The sequence below is a fragment of the Synchiropus splendidus genome, chromosome 16 (assembly GCF_027744825.2).
Source record: "Synchiropus splendidus isolate RoL2022-P1 chromosome 16, RoL_Sspl_1.0, whole genome shotgun sequence".
NCBI lineage: Eukaryota > Metazoa > Chordata > Actinopteri > Syngnathiformes > Callionymidae > Synchiropus > Synchiropus splendidus.
Genome location: NC_071349.1, coordinates 7,727,671 through 7,746,699, shown reverse-complemented (window position 1 = coordinate 7,746,699; position 19,029 = coordinate 7,727,671). Strand labels below are relative to the sequence as shown.

At 44.6% G+C, this 19,029-nt stretch overlaps 1 protein-coding gene across 1 annotated transcript in view; it reads left to right on the top strand.

The window, feature by feature from the left end:
- The first annotated feature begins 614 nt into the window (after positions 1-614).
- Positions 615-19,029, top strand: part of hs6st1a (heparan sulfate 6-O-sulfotransferase 1a) — a 49,028-nt gene continuing 30,613 nt past the window's right edge. The window contains exon 1 of the mRNA XM_053844421.1: positions 615-1,428. Within this exon, the coding sequence (XP_053700396.1) occupies positions 929-1,428 (500 nt within the window). The 5' untranslated portion in view covers positions 615-928. The remainder of the gene's footprint in view (positions 1,429-19,029) is intronic.

The following is a 19,029-nucleotide window of genomic DNA, read 5'->3' as shown; positions in this document are numbered from 1 at the left end:
TTTGTCAAAATATAATGTTGATACTTAAAAGTTGAGGCAAAGGCAAAATTTTCAGATTATCCAAACAATTACAGATGGTATTAAATCCTACCCAACATTGTTGTGTGTCCAAGAAAATCAACATTTTTTATTTGTAAGAAAAAAAAAGTTCGAACTGTTCGAAATTAATGAAAATATGATCAGTGATGAATGAAAATTACAGTGTATAATCCCATTATTTAGCGTGATTTGTTGAAGGTGATGGAGAACTATGGGGTTCAGTTCGACTTTAAACTCGACTGACCTCTTTGTTGGAGGAACACGACGCGTCTGAAGCGATTTAGATACAAAATATATGGAATATAAGCGCCCGACAATTTATGCCAATATTTGCACGATCTTAAGCAGAAAAACGGAGACCAGAGGAATGTATCGGTCCATCTGAACAAATACAATTTAACGCTTTTGTACATATCTTTTTTTTATTCCGGTGTGTTTCGGCTTCACTCGAGTTATTTCTGTTCGCTTTAAATTGGCTGTTGAGTGTTGGCGCGATGACGTAGACGAGAGAGAGAGCGCGAGCGAGAGAGAGAGACCCAGTCAGCGCCGGGCTCGCGCTACATCCGGGACCCTGGGCTCCATGGTGATGCGGCGAGCCTGTTGTGTGAGCGAGTGAGCCAAGTAAAGTGGACGGGGGAGGGTCGCCGGCAGGGGGGCGGCTTTCAGTCTTTCTCTGACTTACAATGCGTCTTTGACGGCGCTCAGCGTTCACGGAGAACCATGAGCCAACTTCGCCGGTCGTCTCCCAGCGGTGTGAGTCACTCTTGAGCCCCGAGAACGAGAGCTTGCTGCCGGACGGAGAGAGAGCATGAAGCCGAGCGCCGCGCTCCCTGTGGTCGGCTTGACTGGGAAATGGTAGCGTGCTGCGGGACCCGCACTTGGAAGGAACATGGTCGAGAGGAGCAGCAAATTCTTGTTGATCGTGGTCGGATCCGTGTGTTTCATGCTGATACTCTATCAGTACGTGGCCCCCGGTGTGATCAATTTGGGCTCCCCGCACGGGTATTTCACGGAGGAGGACGAGGGGGACATCTTTCCCACTCCGGACCCTCACTACGTGAAGAAATACTTCTTCCCAGTCCGGGACCTGGAAAGGACGATTGATTTCCAAATCAAAGGGGAGGACGTGATCGTGTTTCTGCACATCCAGAAAACAGGGGGGACCACTTTCGGTCGGCACCTGGTTCAGAATGTCCGCCTGGAGGTTCCGTGCGACTGCAGACCGGGCCAGAAGAAGTGTACCTGCTACCGGCCGAACCGCAAGGAGACCTGGCTCTTCTCACGGTTCTCCACCGGCTGGAGCTGCGGCTTGCACGCCGACTGGACCGAGCTCACCAACTGTGTGCCGGGCGTCCTCAACAAGAAGGAGAACAAGCAGAAGAATCTGAGGTAAAAAGTCTTCTCGGTTGATGGTTCCAAGTCCTCTATCACGAGGACACATGGTTGAAATGCAAGTGGATGGAAAAAAAATAACAAAGGTCCAGTTGTTACAATAATCTCGGGGTCCAGTGGAGTCACTGTTAACTTCCCACTGTTTGCATTGATCAATTCCTGGCGCAGAAAAACTATAGACTTGTATCACAAGATGAATAGTTATTTCACTGAAGGTGTTCGCACATCTGTATTAACATTTTTTTTTTAATTCGGAAGAGTGACGTGACTTTCAAAGCACAAGTGTGCATCTCCATGACACATGATGCTGGTCACAGATGCTGAGAGGCAGTGATTCAACTCTTCGCTGTCACAAACGTGGCGAGGACAATTGTTGATGAGTGATCCAGAAACCCAAATCTGGCTGGGATGCATCACAGCAACGTTTCGACTCAGTAATGATCGTTCACTTTGCCTTCTCTGCGTCCAGACAGGAGCTGGGTTTTTATTAAGTTAGAGCCCATTTCTTTTGTTCCCCTCCTCATTGTTGATGCAAACATATTGCTATCTTCCCAGACGTATTGACTACTGGATCAACTTCCATTTCACTGCACCCATGCGGTTAAAGGCTATGTTTGTTGGAGTGGTTTGTCCGAGCCTGGTCGATATTTTGTTTTGGCTGCTGTTCCTCAGTAGGGCCGTGGCACGCTGAAAACAAAATATGGAAGTTGGTGAGTTGAAGTGTTTTCTCCTCCCTGTCTGTGCCTTGGTGTGGAGATATCCATCCGGCTGCTTTGCTTCCCAGGGCTCCTCCATCTGATGGGCTGGCCAGTGGAGGGGGCAGTGATAGAGGGGGACCCTGCAGGGGTTTGGCTCCGCTCTAATCCAAGTGATTATTACCGCTGGGGCGCACTCACATACACACACAGTGTTTGTGGTATTTGTTGCTGGCGTCAGTCCTGACTCTCATGGTTATACCTCAGCTGAATTCTGGTCAAAGGTGATGATGTGTCCGACCATTTTGGCGTGACGACTGAGCAGATTCAAGCTTCACAACGAGCCTTTCATCATCTGAAAACAGATTTCTAAACGTGCACTCACCTGAAAAAGACACAGGCTGCGCAGATGGGATTTAGTTGTTCATGTGTGGAGTGTGGGGAATGCGTTTGTCCTCACAAGAGATTCTCAGCCTGGAGATTTCAAAACACACATGGTCACTTGGAAAAATAAATTCCATGGTATATCTCTGTACTTGTACGTTGGACTTGTAGTCAAAGATTAACTATGTGAATTATTTTATTACTGCATCGCCACGACTGCAAAATGTTTTGCTGTCATGTGATGGCGTGAAGAAAGGTGAGAGAGGGTCAGAAACATTACACTCTTTTGTTGCTAGCATGCTAGCTTCTCCTCTTCAGCTATGCATTTAAAATTCTGAGACTTTACAAGCCTCTTAAAGCTCACATAGATTCTTGGCACAGAATTAAACATACAGAGCCATAATGCTCAAAGTAGTTTTAGATGCCGTCAGACATAAAAGTGTTGTGAAAGACCTAAGACGTTTGCTCTGTTGTACCTTAGATGTGACTGATTTTCTCTTATTATCCATATTGCTTAATTTGCATTTCTGACAGCGATCACACTTGTTCAAGCAAAGAAACGGCTTTGTTTATTGTGGTGGCCATATTGCAAACAGTGCCAATATACGAATTCAGTTTGGGTTGTAAATGTGCTTTGCTTGCTAATGCTCTTTCGGGCTGTGGCAAATGCCTTTTTTGTATCCATTAGGTCTATCGATTGTCTGACTTTGTTCACGAAGGTTGTTTGGGACGAAACGCTTAGCAATCACTGCATCAGTCGTTTGCTGTTTTGCCATTTCGTCTTCCTAATCTGACTCTAAAATAAAGCCATTCTGTGAGCACCAGTCTGGAAACGTTCCTTATGATGAAAGCTGATGTTTTTTATGACAAGCAAGGTCTCAGATTAGGATGCTAAGGGCTCAACGACATCAGTTCTCAGGGTGTCCACCAGGATTTTTTGAGGGAACTTGTCTCTTCATATATCAGATATCAGATCGGCTGTGTGACTCAGGTCCTTGAAAAATGAACATATTCCTTTCATTTAGTGATTATTATGTTTCTTTTGGGATTTCTCTGTTTAAAAACACACCAATGGAGGTTCCATGATCATGTCCCCCCGTTCTGTTATTCGCTTCAGTGTTTCCACTACACTTAAAACCGTTTGCTCATCTGAGATTTCATCTTGAACAAAGACATCATTATTCTGAAGGCAAGGCGGCTCTCATTTAAGCTGTTGCAGTCCGCCACCATTGTTTACATGCACCAGAAACCCTGGTTGTTCTCACAGATTTGAAGCTTGCCGCACTAAAACTAAATGCATGCTTGCTGGAGAGACTGGAACTGACTCTCCTTGACTTAGAATGAGTCCAAATAGGGTGCTTAATTGATCTTTATTATTTCTCTCTTTTGTGTCTTGAAATATAAATGATCCGTATCTATGACTCATCTTCCCTGTTTTTCATCAACTTCCTTCTGAATCATACGTCACAATATCAACATGTGTTATTGGTGAACAGGCTTCAGGTTCTGCCGGGCCACCTAAGTTGACTTGGTGCCCCAGATTTGGCCCCGTTGCCTCGAGTTTGACCCCAGAGCTAGGTGAAGTGTGTGTTCTTTGGTCCACCCAGACATAACAATTGAAAGCTTTGCTTTGCAACACAGATGTGTTTTTTCTACCACAGTGCTCGTGCCTGATCTGGAGGTTTCATTCTCTGACCCTGTGCCAAAGCTTTATCAGGAACATTTGTACTGAGAGTAGTAGCAGCATGGCTGGAGAACGTGTGAATCCGATCATCTGTGTTTGCACAATGGCGCTGTAGAGCTTCTTGGCACAATAGTGGTTGCGAAGTTCGTGAGATCAGCTGTGTTCGCTGACGCTGCGGTGGCAGTAAACGGCACCTATACCCGACTCTGGTGCTCAACTTACCTGCTGCCTTTTTGAGGACATGCCTCAGCCAGTAGAGGAACACGGGGGAACATCTGTGTTCTCACCACAGCTGGCCTGTTATATCTGCCTCATTCTGCAACAATGATCTCATCCAGGCGTCAAATGGATTTTCCACAAATATTTGAAATGCAGCTAAAAAATGTGAACCAGATCCATTTCCATTAGTTGGACTGGAACCAATCTGTACGCCCCCAGTGTTTCCGCAGAGCATCTCCACATGTGTGCGCTGATCAGCACTGAGCGGCATGTTAAGGACCGTCTAAAAAGGTTTTAGCTATTTAACTATTATACTAATACACGTACTAAAACACATATTTTATTTGTTGCCATATTAGGTTATTCCTAACTTGCTTCTTGGAGTGCCAGTTAGTGCTCCCGTGCTCCACTGACTTCAACAAGCATGTCATGTCTTGTGAAGTCCTATTTTTATCTGTTAAATTTTCTTTTTTTTTTTTTTTTTACTTCCGGTTCGAAAATGAAAACACTTGAATATGTGAAGCAGCAACTGGCAGCAGATGACAGCATTTCAAGTTTCTGTTGATGACATTTGTTTTTGAAGTCTGCCAAACCTAACTGCCGTAAAACTGAAACTACCGCCCTCCTCTGAATTCCTCATGCAAGTGCTTCAGTCTTCTATATTCTTTCAGAAAAGTGGAGGATCCTGCTCAAACATGGTGGGTGTCTCTGTCCATGGCAATCTGCGTGCATGACAAAACATTATTTGTGGCCAGCTTTTGGTGGTGGAGGTGTGATTGGATTAGAATGGTATAATGTCAATACAAAGGAAACAATGCATCTCTTTCATGCTGATAGAGCTAAATCATATTCCTCCGCTCTCCTGAGGATCCGTCTGACCCCGACTGTTCTATATTTTCTACTGCAATCAATGTTGAGCACACTGCCCACATTCCTCCTGTTAAACACCATGTAATGGCTTCATGAGCTCAGCAGTTGCTCTTTAAATGTTTGTTTGACATTTGTGAGACGTTTAAAACCAGCCCGGTTGTCTGAAGCCACTGTGGCGACTGTGTAACATTTATGAGACCTAATGTCTTGGCTTCATTATTTATCGATTCCATAGATGAGGTTTGCTTCAGAAATTCACCACGGAGGCTGGAACGAAGACCATTGTTTTTCTTTTCTTGGAATAAATTGCATGGAATAAATGGCCAGGATGAATTGGGTTGTGCATTCTGTAGTGGCGGCCTCAGAGGAAGAAGCATTGTAGGTGAGCGGCAGAGGCATGAATGGTTGGTGAGAGGAGAGCTGCCCAACGTCTTTTGATCAGGCATGAAATCCCAATGAACAGTGGCATGGTCCAACTCTTGCCCGCTATACACTTTTGCACTTGAGTTTTTGTATTATCCACTAGATTTCACTGCACATGTAACATGGAATGCACTGGTTATTGTGAGAAATGAATACAAACGTTTTGTGGTGGCATTATTTTGATAGACGGTGCAGCTCATATTAAAGGAAGAGAAGCTTTCAGCTGACTCAGCTATCCAGTAACAAGCCAGGCCCCGTGAGGGACAGTGATAACTTAGAAACAGAAGATGTTTGTTGACGAATCCAATGACGGATACGTTCACCTAGTGTGGACAGATACTGAAGGTCGACAAGTTTGTCTAATGCCTCACTCTAAATGCAAGAACTAAATGAGACGTAGAAACATTCACTGAATGCGGTTGTTATTTATCATCTCTATTTCACTGACTGCTTTGTTTAAACCGCCCTCCCTCTGCAGTCGAAGGTTCAAGCCAGGGTGATTGTGGGGACATATTAAATTTAGATGAATAGCTGTCACAATTCATCTGCGAGCAAGTAAAGATGGTGATCATTGTGGTCTCTTTAACCCCGTACATGCCTGTGGTTTAGACAGCCGCGTCTCATCTGAGTGCAGAAGACGGATCAGTGAGCAGAGTCAGTGATTTAGACTTCTAAAGCGAGTCTCCGTTTTTACACACTCTTTTTCTTTAGCATTTTAGTTTGCTAATTGGCTGAGGAGGTTCCTATCACTTTGCCTAAATTAGTTCCTCACAAGATGATACCCTCTGTCAAGTGTGTGTGTGTGTCTCAAGCCTGCGTGTGTTTATCTCAATGTGTCATAGGACATCTTAGTAATCGAAGTGATGGGGCTAATTTTACTGCCTCTATCTGGGTTCTGTCACATCACTCCCTGTATTTTCTCTCCCGCCTTCTTTGCTTGCCTCGGAAACACTTTCCCTCCCTCTCCTCCTCCCTGTCCTTCCACCTTCCCGTCATGATGGTGTCACTCTCTAATCAAACGGCAGGCTTGCTTTCCACTTGCTGCCTTTATGGCCAGAGGCGGGGGCTCTTTCTGTATCTCTTCCCTTTACTTTTCCTCTCTCTCTCTCTGCCTCCTACCCGTCTATTTCTCTGCCCCGTCGGCGTTCCCTCTCTGCTTTTTTTGCCGTTGTTCTTTCCCCCCCGCTCTCTCCCACTCCCTCGGAGCGTGACTACCGCATTAGAGGAAATGTCTTTTCATGGAAGATTTGCTGCAATTTCCAAAATGGCTGCTTTGCCTAATGGACAACTGCCTTGGTTCTAATGAATGATTACATGTATGAGTATGAGCAGAGGAAGAACGCTGAGGGAAGTGTGCAGTGGAGGTGAGGAGGAGCCCCATGACTAGGAAGAGGTTTGCAAGGGAGTGATGGCAAAGTAGGGAAAATGTTGAGTTTCATCTGGGGAGCAGTTTAGACAATTAGCACGGTTGTCAAGTGGCAACCATTACTCTTCTTTCAATAGGTCTGATTCACATTCACCGCACAAATCATCAGATATGTGGCGGCACCACCGGCCATTCAGCATTACCCGGATGAGATCCAGGAAACTGTCTTGGCCGCCCAGATGATTGACATGTGTAGTTTGTGTGCGTGCGTGTGTGTGTCGGCCAGTGACTGTGCGCACCAATGTGTAGCCACGCAGGTCGGTGTTAATCCAATCAGATTAGCCGGGTTTAAGCGCTGCCGTCCAGGCGCTCCAAAGCCGGTTACCAGCGCTCATCCGGCGACTGCACCACGTTCCAGAATTCCTCACCAACATTCCCACATCCCTCCAGCGGGTTATTCCCTGCCGATTTACTTGGCTCAAATCTTCTTGACTACAGGACAATCCCTACCTTCTTACTGGAAAGAAGCTCTCAGATAAACACCTGAGCGACAAGGATCGCCGTCACTGGTGAAAGAGTTCCCTGCGTGGCTCCCTCTTTTTTGCTTCATTCATGTTTTTATTGACATTACTAACCATTTTTAATACTTACTTTAAAGCCAACAATATTTAAGAATGTAAGTCACAGGATCTGGGAATTATCTGCAGAAAAATGGGTGCTACAAGTTAAAGGTGAACTGCGACTACTCTGTTTAAGATGGATGATACTTCAAAAGAGTATTTTTGTCAGGGAAACAGAAGTACATATGTAAATGAGTCAAAAATGGGAGTTTTACATGCCAGCATAATATGAATGATGATTTTTGAGGCTTATAAACACTTCAGAGAGAGGAATGGTTTTGGAGGAGCATCTTCAGCAGCAGATCCTGGTGCACACAGGAATCGGTCACATTGAGAGGGGCCGTGGAATAGATGCCTCATTTGATTTGAGAGAGCGTGTCATTAACTTTAATAACCTGCGACTTTGACAGAAACTCCAAACTTTGATTTCTGTTTTCGCTGCCCGGACGTTTCGCCCTCTGCCTGCCACAACATATATTGAAGAAATGACCGCCACGCGCACGCACCGGCTCGTAAACGGGATGTGATATGGCGACTATCTGTTCTCCTCCACTGCGGGCAGCTGTTGACAGGCCCCTCTGCTTCACTGCTGCTTCCTCTGCCGGCGTTCACCTCAGGTTCAAAGCTGGGTCAATGGGATGTATATAACCCAGCTGCACAATGCGAGGACTGAAGCTAAAGTTGTTGAAACCTTTATTGGGCCTCCACGACACATGCACCAACACACCCTTTGACTCTGTGCCATATCTACCGTCTGCAGCCATTTTGCAGCCGACCGCTGTTTGGCTCGCCTTGATTCGAGCTACAAAATGGCCTGATTAAACCCATTTTGTTTCTTAACTTCTGACAGACTGCCAAAGCAACATCTGCAGATTCCTTGGGAGTCTTGTTGAAACGACACTGAGCAGAGCGCCTCGGCTTAGACCAAACCACAGCGGTCAAGTTGAGTTAAGGCCGTCACCAGCATTGATCGGGCCCAGCTGTTTCACCTCGTGAGGACAGGACGTGCAGAGTAATCTGCTCCAATGAAGCGAAGGGTTATCTCCGCTCTGCCTGTGAGCCTTCAGCATCGATTAGTCATTATGGATCGCTGTTTTTTTCTCCATCTATTGATGAATCCTGAATGACACTGAAGAGGCTCGGCCATGTTTGTACGTCCTGCAAAGAGCGAGACATGTGTGTTTCCTGCTCATCACACGTCGTCTGCCACGCTGTGTCACTCTTTCTTTCACTCTCAGTCGCCCAAAACCCACATCCTCCTTCAAGTCCACCACCACACAGACAAATAATGGTGAGTGATTAGCAGACAGTCTCCGGCTGGTAATGAGGAGCGCCACGCATCAGCAGCTCCACCAACGGGATTACTGTCCATTGATTAGCCTAGCCTAGCGTTAGCCTCGGCGGCTAAAATAGCCTGGCATTTCTATAGTGGTTAATGAGTGCTGCGCTGGAATGCTAGCCATGAGAATAGGATTACAAGCTATTAATCAGACAGGAAGGTAGTGGAAGTCATTAGCCAAGTCTACAGCAGATTCCAGTGTCTAAATAAAGTTCGGTCACGTCAGACCTTCCCCCACAGCCTCTTCTCTTGTTTTGATGCTGTGTTGTCTTCTCTGCCACCTGGGGTGATGATCATTGATACTCACTTGTGCCGATCTCTTTTTATCCCCCTGCTGAAAGACAGACGGTCAGAGATTTAAAGTGCTCTGACAGCGTCCAACAGTTCGCCATGAGAGGCTACGGTGTATGAACTAGACCTGTAAAACTCATCATGAGCATTTCTCTATTATTTCTTTCTCTTATTTGTTGTCATGGCATTGTTGGTGGTAGCCCACTGCAAACAAATGAAGTTGCAACTCATTTTGAGGTAAAGATGAACTAGCCTTTTAGAATTGTGCGATCATGACAAAATCCTAATCATTATTGGTATTTATACAAATGAATCCAATCTATTACATATTTGCTTTCATTGGTCTTTTAAGTGTCCTGGCAGTAGGACTGACTGGCTCTTTTACCAGAGCATTGACGCCTCCTCACGCTTCTCTGCACTGTTTTGATAGGTTGCTATCATGGCTTGCTGTTTGCTTATGTTGGAAAACAGTTTCAAAACATGTTTGAGGCAAACCTTCAGCGCAAAATAGTCCTGCAAAGCAGCCAAAAGCGGATGGTTGCCACTCGTCCCTCATTCTTTAAACTTGCTTCACCTCAGTCTTATGACGCTCTTCATCTTTTGGTTAGAAGAGCAGGCTTACATGCTCACTGGCACCATGAGAACATCAAGCATTGATTCACTTAGAATTAGATTAACGCTGTAATTCAGCAGAACCAACATTAAGGACAATATTTGATCATTTCTTGCAGTGTATTTATGCATTATTCCAGAGATGTGTTGGTGACACTTGCTTCCTTGACACTTGATGCTTCCTTGTGTTGTGGCAGCAAAACATATGAATCAAACTCTGATTCATTTGTGTACCAAAGTTATCAGTGGACTTTTTTTAACAAATAAGTGCATCAAAATCGTCCCTGCTTTTTTTGATCTGGTGGAGATATCCTGAACACAACAGCTACGTGTGTGTGTGAGAGCTTCAGATGGTCGGCAGAGGTGTGTGAGAACGCAGGGGAGAGGCTGACAGGCGTGTTAATTGAATTGTGGGAAAAATGCAAATCCTCTACTGCCTCTGTGAATTAGGGGCGGAGTCCCCGCTGATTGGGACTCTTTTCTTGGCCACACAGTGGGCTAACTTTTACCAAAGCGACTGAATGATACCGTTGTGTCTGTCTTTTTTCCCATCATTCTTTTCTGTTTCTGCCCGTCATCCAACCATTTGACTTGAAGCTTTTGTCTCGCTCGTGCACGTGTGCGTGCCACCAGGAGAGGGAGAGTGCTGTCGCCATTCATGAGAGAAAAGAGGATATTTCTCATCCTGCTACACTTGGTTTGTCGGCTTGGCTCCAGGGCAGCGTCCGAACATCACCACAGTTGCTTCTTTTCAAAGCTGCCTTGGTTGTAAAAAAAGTGTGTGAGTGTGTGTCCACTGGCTTCATTTGTGCATTCAAGCAGGGAAGGCATTTGTAGGTTGTGAGTAGTTTGTGTTAACTCCAGTCAAGGGTTTGATGTGTGCATATTTGGGAAGCCGCAGAATAAATGTGCTTCTAGTGGTCATGCTACTGCTGTAATAATAACCTGCTGTCAATGTCCGTCCTTTAAAGTGCAGCTGTGCGACTGAACAGTGGTTTCCTCTCCTGTGATCAACAACATTGCAGAGGTTCATATTGGTGCGCTGCAAAATAACATTTCATGCACTTCAGTGTGACTTCAGATTGGCATTAAAATGGGCTTTTCTTCAGTGAACTGTCCATCAATAAACATGTTGCCAGCAACAGTAGGTATCAAAGATTGAAACCTCAGTTCACCTGTTTTTGACTTTTTTCGAACAGCGTTTTTTGCATGTAAAATGGACATTTTGTTTCAGAGAGCTGGAAGACTAGCTGCTTTTGTAATACTAGAAAATCAATAGCAGTTTTCTGTAGTTTAATCTCTGCCTCAAGCTTCTCAATAGAGCTGCAATCTTCTGCGTTATTATTTCAATTGGCACCATTTTCTCTTCAGCAAATACTTCCTTTCAAAGCAGACAGTTGTGAATAAAGAAACAGTTGGTGGATGTCTTTAGGTTCCTACATCCATCTTAATATGAAGTGGTTATCCTGAGACTGGGTTGTTGTAATTTAATAAATGAAACCCTTAATAGTTTGTCAGTTGTTTACGTACGCAGATGGAATTTGCTCCGTTAGCTTTGTGGGCTGATTTTCTGAGATGCTTCTATGAAGAAGCCGTTGATGTTACTCTGGTGCAAAAAGAACTGTTTATTGCAGTAGGTGCGTGCAACTCTACAAAGGCCATCCCTCCTGCGTGCTCCCTCCATCCACTGCCGAGGACCGCTCGTGGATGCAGGCATGTGTGATGAAACCTGGTCGAAATATCACTTCATCCTGACATCAACTTGAAAAACAGAACCCTTGACTAGGATGGCGTTTTTCTGTAAGATCAAAAGTAGTTATAGGAAGTGGTGTCACTGAGCTGGAAGGACCAATGTTGGTCCTAAACGCTTGTTCTGTCCGTCTCATGATCCGTCTTCATAGAGCCACTGATGTGGGTCACACAGCCGTGTAGGTTTCACCCCGTGTTCTCTCTCATTGTGCTTGCTGGCTGTCAGGAAAAGTTTGGTTTCTTCCTCCTCTCTTCCGCCACCCTGTCGTTCCCTGCTCCCTGTGCGTGTCGTCTTCCTCCAGAGAGAGGAAGTGATGTGTCAGGAAGTGCTTTTATCCGCCAGTGATCTGATCTGATGTGAGATTGAGATAAGCACATGAGTGTACTGCTAGCTCTCTAGCTCACCCAGGGGAGCTGTACTATGGAGAATCCCCATTTCTTTACTGTCTGGAACCGTCTTTTATTTATACCATTCTGACATCAACATCTTCTCAAGTTTTGTGCAGTGGTCCCTCTTTGGAGTTCCTCTCAGAGGAGACAGACCACCTGCTTTGGTTTTATTGTCTCTGTTCTGGGCTCTTCATATGGAGAGCAGTGTTGTGACACACCATGAAGATATACAACACTGCCACCTGGGTGGGCCATGTTTTTAATCAGCTCAGAGAGAGAGCTTTATTTTGAACATTCATTTCAATTTGGGCTCAGAAAGCAAAGCAGATATCTTGGTTACTTAAGCTCTAATGCCAACTTTACAAGTGTTTTCCTCCCACATCCTGAAAAGTCACCTGATGATACCCATCTTAATCCTAGTCCCAGAGGGGTCGCGTTTTTCCTCTAATTTGGCACTGACCTCATCATATCTGGCCCAGGTGTGTGTGTTTGACTATTAAAAAAAATAATTAAATCGCAAATTCTGTGCTGTACATAGCAGTGCACTTTTCTATTGAAACAACACAGGCACCTTAAGTGATTAAATGTGATCTGAAGATCTCAATTCAGTTCACTTCACTTCAGCATTTTAACAGGTTACACTTTTGAAAATGATTCAGTACTTTGTACAGATGGTTAGAGTAGAAGTGTATTTAAAGATGAAATCCAAAAAAACCTAAATTCCTTTTTTTATTTGATTAAAAAACTCCCCAGAAACCTAGATTGTTGCCCCTCCAAGCCTTGACCCCCCTCAATACTGTTAATTTGATTTCCGTAATTGAAAATCCTGCCGACTAAAATGTGCTCTGTAAAAAAATGAAGATGTTTTGTTCAAACCGGCACACGGCTACATGTTTGAAAATGATTGATTGCTTTGTACTTTGGCCTAGACAGCTCAGAAGAGAAGTAGTTAGAAAAAAAGGCTCATAGTGTCAGATTTGAGGGTCTATTACAGTTTATTTAGATCTATGTACAATGCTTATAAGTCCATGTAGCCAACGATTAATAGCATAACTGAGCATGCAGCAAGAACCTCCTAACGGTTGAGATAAAAAATGTAATTTTGTTTCCTATTCAACTACTAGCTTTTGAAGACAGACAACACACGATACAAATGTATGCAAAGCTTCCATATCTGTATTGATATTGGCTTAAAGCCGATACTCTGTCCAACATCAACAAGCACTGATTTAAATCCTGACCAAAATTTGTTTTGTGCAGACACCCCTCTCTGTGCTGTGTTGGCGTGCTGCTGGTCATTTTGCATGCTTATCTCCACAATGCAAATGTACTGAGGTTTTCATGCAAATTTGCCGTCGCTGCTCTCTCTCACACTCCCTCCAACCACACGCAGCCTGCCTCTGTGGCTCACTGACTTCCTTTGCAAATGTCCAAAGTTTGACGTGTTGAATAACCCCCTCCTCTCCATTTTCTCCCGCTGCCTTCCTCTCTGTCTCTCCCCGCGCTCTGTTGTCTTTTGTCCGGCGTCTCTTTCCGCTTGACCAGCCGTGCTGTGACTCTTGACTTCAAAGAGCTGCTCCATTCATCAGTCACTCATCAGTCATAAAGAGAGCCATTCAGCGACGCGCTAAAAGAGAGGGAGTGGAAGCAGAGTGAGTGTATAAAAAACAGGGGGAACAAGTGTATGAAAAGGGGGCACGAGGGAGAAAGGGGATCTGCTCTTGACCGCGGGGAACCTCGGGAGTCACAAAAGGCAAAGGAGGCACACACTCCCACATATCTACACAGTCACTCTGGGCAACTTCTGGATCTGGTGGAGATATCCCGGACACAACAGCTAGTGAACTAGGGAGCAACAAAACAGAGGGATCATCCTGCAACAAAGGACTTCCGTAATAAGTCACTATTGGGTTGTAAGTTAAGTTGTATATGTTAGCAGTATCTGTCCGGCTCCTGCAGCACAACAAATATGGCAACCATCCTGATAAAAAATTTTAACAAAAGGGCAGAGTAAAGTAGCGGGAGTCAGTTCTACAAAGCGTTGGTTGCTACTGCTTTTGTTTGCCTTCTCAATGACTTATCATATTCTGAAACAATTGTATTTCCACACACTTCTGTGTTGCATTCATTTGGGTTTGCTGACTCGCTTATTTTGGATAAAACTCCACACACCTTAGGGTCATGAAGAGGCGTCCCCATTGTTGGGAAGCAGATCTTTCTGCGGGAAACACAAGAACTTTCAAATGCAACCCACCTCTACTCATACTTCACCACTTCTGCTCTATTCATTTTGTATTTTTGGTTGTCCTTTGGAAATGCGGTATTCTTTAGAGTGTGAGCTCCACCCAACATCACATCACCGCGTGCTGTCTTGAATACAATCATGTCTCAGATGCTTTTTCCCCCTGAACTGTGATTAAAAATAAATCAAATACCGATCTAAAAAATACTGTATTTTGATTTATCGATGCGTTTATCCAGCACAAGCTAACAAATCCAAAGCAGGCCCTCAGTCAGCCTCCTTGTTTTGTGAAAGATCTGTGAAGATATTGCAAACATGATCCCTCTCTTCTTTTCCTGCCCTTCCATCTCATCTTTCTTTCATTCTTTTCACTTGAGCCCGCAACACAAAGGATTTATGAAGCCCGAACCTTCCCGTAATCCCACCCAGCACCTGGATATGTGTGCTCAAGTAAGCATATATTTTCGGGAGCTAAAAAGCCTTTCTTTTCTGCGCGGCAACACCCTGTTTTCTCAAATCTCAAATCCATGTGCTCGGTGACATTCTCACTCCTCTTCCTCCATATTTTGAGGTAGCTGGCAAACTGGTTTTCAGGTCACTGGGAATTGCCATTGCTTTGCTTCCCTCTCAGCTGGAGACTGACTCACACTCAAGTGCTCGCACACACATATTCACTATCACATTCTTTTTCTTCTCTTTCTTGGGGTGTGTTTCATGTGGGCTCACGCTTCTACTCTCTCCTGAAACCTCTCCAGTGGATGCATTGTTGGTGTGCACCAGGTGATTTAATCCGTCTGCATTATTCCATTGTTTATGTGTTTTCCGACCTCCAGTCATAAGTCATAACTGAGATTTCGTCACGCCTTGTGTGGCACTCGCCTCAGTCTGTTTTTGTGGTTGTTCAATTTCAGCATGAAGAAATAAAGCTTCATTTTATGACACAGGGTTTATGTGACTTCGAACCTCTTTCATGGGTCGGTGTTTTCCAGTTCTGGCCGGAGGAAATATTTGTGTAAATCGGTAAATTACATGACAAAGATTTTATTGAACCCTTTATAATCTGGCACTAATTTATTATTGAAACCACCGTTTGATCATTCTTTTTTATTTGTGTGTTTTTCATATCAAAATGTCTTGTCTGTATAAATTCTTTACTTAACCCGGAAAGATCAGAAAATGTTGAAATTGAAATATTGTTCTTGGACATTGAAATAATTATGAATTGTTTCAAGTTATACTGGAACTTTTTAAGCCCAAAAATCAGACGTATTGTAATTGATTTATTTTATGTTTTGATGTAATTTTGTGAACATCATGAACAATGTGATTTAATATGACAAAGTCTTTGTCCATCATTTAGTCACTAAAAGCTGCCATGTTTATTTAGTCAAATTCTGTGTAACAACCGTCTGCTATTATGCAAGCGTAATATTATAATACTCTTTGATAGTTCAGTGCTCATGGTTTTAGCCTGCTGTTATTCAGATTTACATGTGACCTTTACAAAAACAGGGCAAAGCACAGGGGGAAAAGTACTTTTTTTTTGGGGAGGAATGCCTTGGCTAAGAACAGCAACACCCAATTAGTGTGCAATGTGGTTTGCTCGTAAAGTTGTGTTTGTGTCTTGATGAAAACCTTAATCACACACACACACACACACACTGACACACACCTCAGTGCCCTCGACCTAGTCTTCATTTATGCACACAAACAAGTCGCCACGTGCCACCACACACCACAGACCACAGAAAAGCTCTGACAAAGCAGGAACGTGTAACAATCCAAGGCCTTAATAAACCAGTGGGGGTGTCTTGGATAAAAAAAAAAAATCATTACTGTTGTCGTAAACACCCATCTCACTCTCTGCTCTTGTTTTGAACAACAGCTCACCTTGTTACTGCTAAACATGCCTCTCGCAGCCGCAGAGGTAAATCTGGGTGAATTATTTGCGGCCCAACATTGTGAGTCAGTGGAGATCTGAGTAACCAGCCTGCCACAGCATGCCTCAACACACATGCTCGCACAGATGCATGCAGGCCGGCAGAAACAGCAGTTGCAGGTCGGAAGACAAAGCTGAAGGAGAAATAAAGAGGGCAAAGTGTTCACCCAGGTCTGCAGGTCGGAGGGCGGAGGAAGTGGGAACAGATCCGAATAGCGTGGACGTGGTTAGAAAGCAGCAAATCAAAGGGCAAGAAGGTGAAGAAAAGTATCTCTTGGTGTTTCTCTCCTCCCCCCAGAGGAATGTTAATCAGTGTAAAGAGGTCAACCCTTTCAGGGAGAGGCAGGGTGTGTGTCACCAAGTAGACCTCATGTTGTCAAACCATAATCGCTCATCAGTCATATTCTGATCTCTGGGGTGACAGAACTCCGCTGTCAGTAAATCCTTGCAGATGGTGGTGGGTGTTGTACAGCAGGACTGGAGTCAGGATCTTCCTGGGAGAGGGTTTTTGTGTGAGTTTAAAGGTCAGATGTGGTGTCTTGGCCTTTCTCTGAGGTGCTGAGTAAACGGCTACACACAAGGGTCCATTACAACAATGGGACAACCTTCTTTACGACACCGTCATGAAAACATGCGTGGAATTCAGCGGACTGTTTCTGCCACATCGTTTCCTGCACCTTGCACCATGTTGTCCACACTATTTCCATGTGGTATATGCCTTGTCGACTGCAATCGCAACCTTAGTTGTTGTGCTTCTCTGTGCAGGTTCTTCATACGCATGTCATTTTGTCTTGTTTGTTGTAAGAACAGTATACTGCCACACACAGGCCTGGCATGGTCACAGCATTTTTTTAAATAATTTTCGGCATTAACACTGAACACCTCTCTGTACTGCAGAAAACATGAATACAGCATTGATGAGTATTAGCTCTTAAAATGATTAGTGATTCATGTGTGTACACATGCCATAAGACTGCCACAGTTGTGTCATTTGTGGTGCTATTGACAGTGATGGTTGTAGAAGGAAGGAAGGAGTTTGTTGAATAATCCGACATTAGAGCCTCCAACAGCTAAATCATCGACCATGTGAAGAACCATGTGGCCTAATTTAAATGTTCTAAATGTCTTGGTTTCTGAGACGAAAAAAGCATTTTTTCCGTGAATGTCAACAACTGGATGATCTCCCCTTGGATTAGAAGATATCATCTGCCTCCTCCTATCTGGTGCTCCTGCTGCTCTTCTCGCCTCCATCAGATAGAATCAGACAGCTGCCATCAGGTTTATTTCAGTCCCTGGCTCTCACCCACATCCTTTCTTCTTCTTTCACACCTTCTGCTCATCACCTCGTCTTGTAATTTCTGCGTCCTCCTGAGCAACTCCACACCTGCTTTGTGAATTCCTCTCACCGCTGTGTCCAACTTGGACTGGCCTCAGAGTCTTGGCTGGGGATTTGCAGGAGGGAGAAGAAAGTAAAGGGGGACCACTCCTCCTCTATGCCTGCTCGGTCTTCTCTCATCTTTTATTTCCTCCCACCTGTCCATCTGGTCACAGTGGAAGGTTTGCACGTCCATGTTGTGTGTGCTTGTCCCCAGTGCATTATCCACTTTGAGCACACGTCCCTCATTCATTTATAATGAGATGTCAAGCTTTTCTTTCCCCGCAGATGCACAAATTCCCTGCTTTTTGGCATGCTGTCACTGTCACTCCCGACAAGTCTGTGTGCCGACTGCCCCACTTCTATCTTCCCAATTTAAACACCCCCCCCACCTGTCTCTCTTCTGGCCTTGCTGTTGCACCTTTGTCAGACACACAGGTCGTCTGGTTGAATGTTTGTCCTTGTCTCTTCCACGTCTCTTTACCTGCCCGTCTTCTGTGCCAGTCTGCCCCACTCGCGGTGTGTTTTTCCCAGTCGTCAGTCTGTCACATTAATTCGTCTGCGTCCCTTCAATGAGCTGGCGACTGGCATTTTGAGCTATTGATCTGAGACGCCTCGATTGTTCAGGGATTTGATTTGGCTCTGTAATGTTTGTCTTGTGTCACTCACTCACTGTGACACACTGCTAATTATTTCTCCTTTGTGTCCCTGTCTGTCTGTCTGTCTGGCCCCGTCATGGCTGCCCTTCAACATGTGACTGCGTCTTTTCTGCAACAGGTAAGGTCCTTCATCTTGCTGCACTGTTTTGTGTGTGTGTTTCAGTTTCTGTTCCTGTTTGTGTAAAGCTGTGGTTTTCCTGCAGACGGCTGTCTCTGGCATTGATTCACAAAATGAGTTGCTTATTAACTTTGCGGGTTTGACGGTCTGTGTGTTTTGTTAGTCCTTAGCTGCGCGTGTGTTTGTCTTGTGGTTTGTGTGTTTCTGTTCCTCCAGGTGGGATTGGTCTCCTCGATTCCCTGTTTTGAAGTTCCCTTTGCTTTCTCCATTAGCTGTTCTCTCCAACTGTGACCTGTCCGTTTCAGTCCTCTGATTCAAGGCGTTCAGAAAGATTTCACCGATTTCAGTTATAAACAGAGCAGCCAGTTTACACACTTGTGATGTTTCACACTGCCAAGTTCATTGGCGTGAACGCAGGTCTTCTTCATGGACAGAATCACAGGCCACTCAATGTGTGATACAGTGTTATGTTCCTGATTACTTGCACTAAAAACCACTGTGGACCTTTTGTGGATCAGTTTTAGACCATTGATAAATACAAAAACAACAAAACTGAACAAAAAGCCAGAATCCTTCTTTTACCAATTATGACTGTTTTCTCTATTGGTATCGACTGGTCTTGA